This window comes from Microchirus variegatus, assembly GCF_963457635.1.
Source record: "Microchirus variegatus genome assembly, chromosome: 1".
Classification (NCBI taxonomy): domain Eukaryota; kingdom Metazoa; phylum Chordata; class Actinopteri; order Pleuronectiformes; family Soleidae; genus Microchirus; species Microchirus variegatus.
The window spans coordinates 23361161-23371529 of NC_139802.1; the positions used below are offsets into that span (position 1 = coordinate 23361161).

The following is a 10369-nucleotide window of genomic DNA, read 5'->3' on the forward strand; positions in this document are numbered from 1 at the left end:
GGTGAATTTGGGATTTCTGATCATTTCACGTCCGTGTGAGTTTTCTGAGCTGATGTTTTTATTTTAGCTGCTGCTTATTTTATGCTGCTGCTGCTGGAAGTGAAGGGGGTTTAAGCGCCAGACTGACCTTTGCCTCGAGGCTGAGGCAGAATATGCTGCCAACACTCGAAGAGAGAGAGAAAACCCACAGAGCTTCGTTTTGGCTCACAGAATCCCAGTCGAACATAATTCTTTGACTCAAACTCGTCTTTCACCATGTTGTGATTCTAATTTGTCGAGGAGGAACTTCTCACAACACGCATGGTTTGGTTCTTTCTTTCTTTCTTTTTTAAACCAAAACAACTGTAATTCAATGCGGCATAGTGAAAAAAAAAAGGAAGAAGAAGTGTTTCCCAAACTTTTAAAGCTCACATAGAGTGGTTCTGTTGCACATAATGTTAGTTATGGAGGTCTACTACTTACTTTTATGGTCAAAAACCTCCTAGTTGCTGTAAACGAGCCGACCTCTCCTTACTGAAGCTGTCCTCAGCCGCGGCATTTCAGACTGAACTCTCACACCCAGAAGACAGAGTGTGCTGTGATTGGCCAGACAGCGTAGAGCCTTCCCAACTGTCTTGTGATTGGCCAATACCCGGAAGTGACATATCAGCACACCCGCTCTCAGAAGCGCAGCGCCCCCCTCTGGAACGGTGGATGCACTGCTACTCATTATCAAAACATTGTTTTAACAACGTTTAAAAATAGTTTTGTCAGGACTCCCCGCCGCAGTCCCTTTTATGACTTTGACCCAGAGTCAGACCCAGAGTCAGAAGACACTGTCGCTCGTGAAACACCTCCACAACGGACATTATTCTTCTTCTGCACTTCAATGTACGCAACCGGATGTGCCCGGACTAGTGCCCGGACCAGGATGATCTGCTGCTCCGGAGAACTGGTGTTTACGTAACCGGACCAGGTTTTTTCAGAGATCTCGCTGAGCCCGAGATTACAATAAAACACAGCGTTCTCAGCAATGGCTGAACTGTTTGTTTAGAACCTTCAGGGCTTCATAAACAAGGTAATGACACAGATACACACTAAAAAATAGCGTTAATTGGAACTTCCGGTCTAGGTCCTCTTTAAAGATGGAATAAAAAACGATCACGACCATAAACTGTGGAGGGAGATTCGTGGATTTGTTATTTCTCACAGACATACAGAGTTTTAATGTGCATAATAATATTAAATAAATCTTATTTACTAAACTTTTTAAACCAACTTTTGGAAACCCTCAACATAAATGGTTGCATCATCTGCGTAAAGATAAGATAAGATAAGAGAGTCCTTTATTTGTCCTGCAGTGGGGAAATGTACAGCGTTACAGCAGCAATACAGTAAAGATAAGGATAATATTATAAAATAATAATTTTCTGGGTGTTTTTAAGTGTTTAATAACAGCTTTAAGTGTTTGATAACAGCTGATTATTTTAAAGAAGTAAATATGAAGATATATTATGTTTGATAAATGATTAACAACTTCATTTCATTCATGGATTGTTTATTATAAGTCTTAAGTCATGGGCTGGAAACCATTTAGCACATTCATTTAGCGTCCAAACAAACATCTCCCATGATGCACCTGCAAGTCTGGACCCAGTTTCTCGGAATGACAATTTTTTTTTGTTATTTTCTAAACAGAAACTAAGTTTACTGTCTCACAACCTTATTATGTTATTTTGTCACAACCTTCATGGGACATTTATAGAATGTTCTCATTTGGTTCCCAGAACATTTCCATAATGTTAATTTGTCACAACCTTCATGGAACCTTTATAGAACGTTCTCCTTTGGTTCTCAGAATGTTCCCTTTGTCACAACCTTCATACAGCCTTTACAGAACGCTCTATTTTGGTTCCCAGAACGTTCCCCTATGGTTCCCCTAACATTACTTTTGTCGCAACCTTTTGGAACCTTGATAGAATGTTCTATTTTGGTTCCCAGAACATTCTCCTAACATTATTTATGTTACAACCTTCATGGAACCCTTATAGAACGTTCTCATTTGGTTCCCAGAACGTTCCCTTTGTCACAACCTTCATACAACCTTTATAGAACATTCTCTTTCAGTTTCCAGAAGGGTCCCCTAATATTACTTTTTCACAACCTTCTTGGAACCTTTATAGAACGTTCTCTTTCAGTTCCCAGAAGGGTCCCCTAACATTATTTTGTCACAACCTTCTTGGAACCTTTATAGAATGTTCTATTTCGGTTCCCAGAATGTTCCCCTAACATTACTTTTGTCGCAACCTTCATGGAACCTTTAAAGAACGTTCTCTTTTGGTTCGCAGAACGTTCACCTAACATTACTTTTGTCACAACCTTCATGGAACCTTTTTAGAAAGTTCTCTTTTGGTTCCCAGAACGTTTCCATAATATTACTTTGTCACAACCTTCATACAACCTTAATAGAACGTTCTCCTTTGGTTCCCCTAACATTACTTTTGTCACAGCCTTCATGGAACCTTTACAGAATGTTCTATTTTGGTTCCCAGAACGTTTCCATAATGTTAATTTGTCACAACTTTCATGGAACCTTTGGTTCCCAGAACGTTTCCATAATATTACATTGTCACAACCTTCATACAACCTTTATAGAACGTTCTTGGAGTTGCATTAACATGGATGTGGTGTTTCTTTAAAAAGCTCTCGTGTGAAACAAACTTCACGATAATGCATTTCCACACCTCAGCTCCTCAGCAGACACACACACCGTCACGCGCGTCCAAGTCTTGTGATTGCACAACCTCTCGCGAGAGCGGAACACACTCTGAAGTGTGAGAGCGCGACTTGAAAAGCGTTCAAAGGTCTTTGGATTTCCCGCAGAAGAAGAAGAAGAAGAAGAAGAAGAAGCAGCAGGTGACGACTCACTGACTCTGTCTGTGTTTCACAACTGGACTGAGGACACACAGACACAGACAGACAGAGGACACGGTGTATAAAGGACACAGACACAGACACAGACAGACAGAGGACACGGTGTATAAAGGACACAGACACAGACACAGACAGACACCTGCCCAGGTAACAGCAGCAGCAGCAGCTGGAGCTCAGAGCAGCGGGGAGGATGCTGCCGCCCGCCGGGTTCCGCGCCTTGTTCTCCATGCTCTCACCGAACGAGTCTTCGTTCCAGACGCTGGAGGAGGTTCCTCAGTATGTTCACGAGGTGAGTTTACTACGTCCACCTGTGGTCCGCTTCATTTCAAACGTCTGATAATCTGCTTTAAAACGTGAAAAACGACAAGAAAACAAAGCGTCCCCATGTTGTTTTGAGCCGCAGGGGCGTTTCTAAAGACTCTGGGGGCTCAAGGGGAATGTGGTGCCCCAGGTTTTTTGTTTTGATTTTGTTTTTACATCAAAACAGACTGAATTCAATTAAAGTAGACTGAAATAATCAATTATCAATGCTGGTATTTAACTTATTTTAAGTTGAAAAGTTACAACATATGATACCGAGACATTCTGATTTAAAAAAGTGTTGCAAAACTTTCTATTTTGAAAACATTAACATATTAACTAATATTAAACAGTGATTTATGTTACCAAAACATACATGATGTTGTTGTTGTTGAAGTTACAAAATAAAGATTAAAGAAATTGTAAATGTAATTTATTAACAATATAAATATCAAATTATATTTTTGTAAAATTCGCTCTGACGTAACGCAAATTATATTTTTATGAAAATTACAAAAATTGTAATATTAAAAAAACATTTACATTATAAAATGTGAGCAAAGAAAATGTAATGTTACATGTCGTACATAATAGAAACATTTGATTTGGTTACAAAAACAAAAATTTGTCTTCAAAAATGTTACAAAGGTTATAATATTGGACATTTGACATTTGATTTAAACATTAATCAAATGTCAATTGGTAATGTCTGACTGACATGACACAAATTACATTAACATATAAACTATTATGTAAGAAATATTACATCACAAAACGTTATAAAACATTACGTAAATTACCCACAAAATACTGATATTTTACAAAACGTTTGAATATAACAAAGCAGAAATCTTTCACAAAATATTACTGTTTCTGAATTATTTTTTTATGTTTATGTAATACAATAACAATAAATGTCACCTATTTTATAAAAATGACTTGTTACCAAAATAAAACAAATGTACATTTTAACAAAACATGATTCAAATATAAAGTTACAAAAATTACATGTTATAATTTTGACATAAACAGAAATATTAGAATATAGTTGACGTTAAATGATTCTTCTATCTTTACGCAACTCTGTGTCAGAAAATCAATCAGTTTCAGTTAAATGAGGACAAACATGATCTCATGCAGGACATAGTAGTCATATGACTCAGCTGTAATTAATCAGTCACGCTCCAATCACAGGCTCTTAATTAATAGACTCCTCCCCCTCCTCACTCACACTTGCACAACTTTTCTCAACTGCGACTTAAAGATTTAAACACTTTAAACTCTTATTTTCCGTCTTGTCTTACACTTCCTGTTTAGCTTTAGCATTAGCTTAGCTCATTAGAGCATGGATGACTCTACATTTCCTGAACTTAAACAAGAATAAAACGTCAAAGTCATATTTCCCGACTAATATGCAAGGTTATTTGCAACCAAACCAAAAACTAACACTTAGAGAACGTTCCCTCAGGGTTACGTTGAATGAAAATAATCTTTTGCAGAGGAATTTTTGTCCTTAGCGCTACAAGAACGACTAATATTTGACCGAAGCGTTAAACTCCTCAGGAGAATGTTTACGAACTTTATTAATCAAAGACTTTTTGCATCCACCTCTGAGTCGCCCCCTGGTCGCTATTCACTGTACTCTCACTTCCTGAATGGCTTCACCTGCCGAACCACAACATTTAAATGATGCTTTTTAGGCTGACAGGAGGTCATAGGTCAAGAGTAGCTGACCTCTTGACCTATGACTGACCTTCATTTAGACGTTTGACAAACACTGATCAACACTCTCTGGGTGAATTGATTCTGTGTTCTTTGATCAATCATAATCAGAGGGTTTTTTATCGTTCATCTGTTCAGATGTTTCTCAGAGTCTCTGAGAAAAGAATCGTCTTTTTTTTAATGCTGAAAGACTGAGCAATGATCACGTGACAACAGAGACGTTTCTGTTTCTTTATACTTCTTCATACTTCCTTACAAACGTCTGAGGATTCTTTAGTTTCTTCTCCATCTTCTTCTTTCCTTCTTTACTTCCCTCCTACCTCACCTCCCTGTTCCCTTCCTTCTCCCCCTCTTTTCATTCTGCCTTTCTTTTACCTTCGTTTCTTTCCCCTTCACTTTTCCCCTTCCTTGCTCCCTTTTCTTCTTTCTTCCTTTCCTTTTAATTCCCTCCCTTCCATCTTTGATTCCTTCTTTCCTTCACTCCTCCCTCCCCTTTTGCTTCATTCCCCTTTCCTACCTTCCCTCCTCCCCTTTCCTGCCTTCCATTTTTCCTAGTATCCCTTTCCTTCCCTCCTCCCTTCCTTCCTTCATTCCTTCCCTCCTCCATCCTTTCCTTCCCTGCTTGCTTCCTTTCCTTTTCCCTTAAATATATGTATATATATATAAATAAATGATGACGTTCTCAAATGTCTCCTTTTTATCCACAATTAAAAAGAAAAAGAAACTTGATCTTTTATTTACATTTCATGATTAACCCTGAACTCCCGCTGTAAGCACAATATTTCCTCTCTGTTGTTGACACATTGTCTCTTTACGGCGCGGCACTGTGCTTTTATTATGGCAAGCTTGGTCTGCTGCAGGCAGTGACATGCGGTGAGCTCTAGTGTAGGGTAGGCAGGCAGTCACAGACCCAAGATGTTCACACACTAAGGGCCAATTCCAATTCCTATCTTAACCCTCAATCTTAACCCTCAATCTCAACCCTTATCTTAACTGGCCCTCAAAACCAAGTGTTGAGGGTTATTTTGTCACTTAGAAATGGGACACCCCTTAAATGCAGATACGTCTTCAGACTGTGGGGGGCAGAATAACGCGAAAGCTGCGTCCAGTCTGTCAACTCAAAAAAAGAAGAAGAAGAACACATTTACGTCATGATTATTTATTTATTATTTTATTTCAGTCAAGTTATTAGGTTGTCAGTTAGTTATACAAATACAAATACCACAACCACGGACATATTCAGCTGACAGTTACCGCACACCACGGCTTATTGAAAAGTAAACGATCGCAAACGATCGCTTGTCCGCACCGGCCGGCTATTGACAAAAGTGTGAGTGTGTGTGCGTATGTGCGTGCGCGCATGTGCGTGTTAAAGAGAGAGAGTGCACTTGCTCATTTGAAGATGAAGTCTGTGCACCGTTCCTTCTTCACAAAGTTAGTTAGTTCACAGAGTTATAAAAGTCTCCTGACTTGACCTTCAGTTTACAGTCTACAGAGTTTACAGTTGCTCTGTCCTTTTTCGTATACCACTCCTTTTGAAAAGTACGTATCATTTTCTGTCCCTTCCTTTGGAGAAGGTCCGGTAGCTCAGGCGTGGTTCTCCCTCTGATAAAAGCTGCCGTTTTCCATCAAATGCCAGCCTTAAGAAATGTTGAAGCCTCTCTTGTAGAGCCATCATTACACTTCCCGCTAAATTGCCGTAAAACAGCGAGAGGGCGTGACGGTGTGTTGACAATTCACGAAAGCAATGCGAACGTAAATGCAGCACAAATATAGTACAGTTACGTCAATAGGCAGCGTAGCATTGTGCTTTTTGTTGTTCATTTTAACTATACAGGAAACTGACTGTGCAAGCGCAAACAGTCCCATTCACGTCGATGAGACAGAAAGGCTGAAGAGGTCTGTGCCTTTGCTCTGTAATAGAACGCTGTGGCAAACGGCTTGTGCAGCCACTGCCTGACCAGAAAACAGCGCTGTTGAGTCTCTTTTATTAGACTATGAAAATCACCAAATACGGACACATTCAAAGTTATCTGAAATTAAAAAATACAAAATTTCAAAACATAATCAAACCTTAACTCAACCTCAAATGTTCCCTGACAGCCTAGGCCACTGCCTGCCCTGACCGCACGTCACTGGCTGCAGGTTTAACTGAACATGTTTGACCTGAGTTTGTCAATGACATGACATGCATATGTTTGTGTCCAAGTCCAATATATATAAAAAACATAATTTAATCTTTTCATGACATCTATCACTTTATTCTATAAAACCTATTAATTTTCATAAATTTTTCAGTAAATTCAAATAATTATATTATTTTATGTTTTGGCTTCTCAAACCCCTAAGATATGAGGTGATGCAGCTGTCTGAGCAAGTGAGCAGACTAAGAAAAGTATTTTATTTTAATAATGATAAACTCGGGCATAATTTTATAGAATCTGCTTCAGAAATATGAATTTCCACGTTTAACTCTTTTATTTATTTGGTTTATTTTACTGAAGTATTGAAGTCTTTTGAATAATGTTTTTTCCCTAATATCAATAATTTTAAAGCTGCTAAAAATAACTGTAAAACTTTTGTCCAGAAATGTACATTTCCTAAATATCAGGGTGGTGCAACCATAAACATTGGACTTTATTTTGAAGTCAAAAGACAATAGCTGTAAACTGAATGTTGCATCAGTCAGAGGAACCCCAGAGACCCTTGGGACTAAGCTAAAAGGTTTGTAGATCTCTGTCAAATACTGATAAAAAATAACTACTTTCAACTATATGTAGGTTGGTACATTTTCCATGTCAGGTGGAAAACTAATGTAAACCAATGTAAAACTAGAAAAAAATTATTTTATCATAAAACTCTTTGTTTTTTAAAAAAGTGTTCTGTGTGAACTTCATGACAAGGGTAGAAAATAATGCTTGCATCCAAACAGAAGCTGTTTAATTTGAATTTAGTTGCAATTGTCAGGTGGCACAACTGCAAGGAATGTCACTATATAATGCTATTCAAAGCTCTAAGGTTATCCATGACACTTCTAGAATGTTTATTAGTTTTGAATGTAAAGATATTACACACTTTAAATCATTTTGCATGATAATTTGTACATTTTAGATGCCACCATCACTATCAAAATTAGCATGACACAGGGCAAGTATTAACAATGATCCAGCTGACAACTGCGCTTTGATTACGAACTACACATGCTCCATGGACTTAGTCATAACATCTAACACATACAGTTTCACCTGCTGGAAAGTTCTACAACAGTTATTATTATTATTACAGGGTTTCCCCCAGTGCATTATAAGCCTGGTGGGCCGCCAGGGTTTACTTGGCCCCCCACCAGGCTTAGAGTTGTTGTTTTTTTTTTATACACCACAAATTTTTCTAAACCAGGGATCAAGGCTGCTGCACCCCCATGTAATCTGTGAGCGCTCCCTTGTCCATGTGCTGATTGAAACTCAAGTCACATCATCCAATATGTCATTATTACGGTTACATTGTTCTTGTCAATAAAGATGTTATATTTAGGGGTGCACTGATAATTCGGCGGCCGAAACACAGCGAGTACACTGTGGAACCGCACCTATTAAATGCTGGAACGTCTCTTTGCTCTAAAGTGAAACTTGGCTGCATACGGAGCAGATTATGAACTCCCTGCGACATTGACTTCACACCAGAGAACATTCTCTCTCTTTGAGCAGTTAACTAAAGAGTTCAGCTTATCTGATGCATCTGTTATTCCATTAATTGCAGCGCTAAAGTGTCTTCTACACAAAGATTGAGAACATGGAGTGAAAACAATGAAAAGTGAGCTCTGCTCTTTAAGAGTCTGTCACCACGTTTTATTAACATCTACCCATATCCATTGCACTTCATCGTGACTGTACTCGATCCTCATCATAAAGATGTAATGTTATGTGAATTGTTTTTTATGGGTTAGGGTTAGGTTTAATTGATGTCTAAAACACAGGTTCCATTTGAAATGAAAATGCATTTTTTTCAGCATATTTCATGTCATAACTAATGTGGTCAGGTGGTGCAACCAATATTAGTCAAGTGGTGCAACCAATTTAAACCAATAAATGATACGTCAAAGTGACCAAATGGTTTATGAACATAATGTGTGTAGTTATTATACTGAATATATGAATTTGTGCCATTATTTTCCTGTCTTTAAATGTAAAATTGGATGTTAAGGATGCTTAAAACCTGACCTACAGAGAGCAAAAATCTTGAATTATTGTAAAAAAAAAAATGATACCACAATGATATCACAATGATAAAAATAATAATGTTTATCTATTGTAGACACCTTAAGGTATAGTTGCCAAATAATTCATTTTAAAATAAATATTAGGAATGTATATATTTTTTTATAAATAGTTGGTTGTGCCACCTGACATTTTTTTTGTTGTGAAGTTAAAAATACTGTTAAAAGTTACCGCCAACAGTTAGAATAGTTATTCAATATATGAGAAATGTTCAAACACATTTTTCTGGACTACATGCATTACATCCATTTTGAAAATACTTTTAAAAGATACCTTTTTAGAAGCTTTATTTGTCATTGACCTGTTTACGAGCAGCGTCATTATCCTGACAGCACCAGACTGGCACCTGAGTGAGTGAGTGTGTGTGTGTGTGGTGTGTGTGTGTGTGTGCGTGTGCGTGTGCGACTCAGCACTGTCTCCAGATTGTAATGAGTCATTCTTTCTTCTGCTCTCTCGTCCCAACAGGCCAGATTAATTAAAAAAAAACCCACAATCTTCTCATTTGTTATGCGCTGATAAAACCTTTATTTGGTCGACATCTGGTCCTTGTCGTTTTTTGTAAGGTTGAATTCAAAGGAAAGGGGAAATAAAAATGTGATTATTATTGAGACACCACAACAAACACAAAGCCTCCACTTTGAGTTTATTTGTAGACAGATAAAAAAAGGCTTTATTTTATTGTCCTGCAGATCACAAAGACTCTGATGATGCATGTGTGAGAGGAAAACAACAAATATCACATTTATATACTGGTCCTAAAAAACATCAGTTTAATCCCGCATTTAAATGTGTTTTTAAACAGGTTTTGTTCAGCTTATATTTTAAGAATCCTTTCACCAAGGATTGAACACATTCTCTCTGGTGAAAACAATAAAAAAAAAAATTTAAAATATGAAATAATTCATTAATCTGTCCATTATTTGATCCAGAAAATGTTGAACAAACCTAGAAATCATGATGTTTTGTTTTGTCCACAAACTGAAAATTATTTAGTTTGAATTATTTCTTTGTTTTATGGAAACAGAAAATATTTTATTATATTTATATCTAAAAACTGGGATGGGGTCGACACATCGGTAAACTATTTACATAGTTTCAAATATGCGTCAGATCATCATTTCTTTTATTACATTCAAGTTTGCCGTCTTTATACAGAATGG

The 10369-nt window shown here is 37.4% G+C and overlaps 1 protein-coding gene across 1 annotated transcript in view; it reads left to right on the forward strand.

Annotated features, from left to right (window-relative positions):
- Positions 1-3111: 3111 nt before the first annotated feature.
- The window catches only part of agmo (alkylglycerol monooxygenase), a 74108-nt gene continuing 66850 nt past the window's right edge, over positions 3112-10369 (forward strand). Inside the window, exon 1 of the mRNA XM_083893808.1 lies at positions 3112-3202. Coding sequence (XP_083749934.1) covers positions 3140-3202 — 63 coding nt within the window. The 5' untranslated portion in view covers positions 3112-3139. The remainder of the gene's footprint in view (positions 3203-10369) is intronic.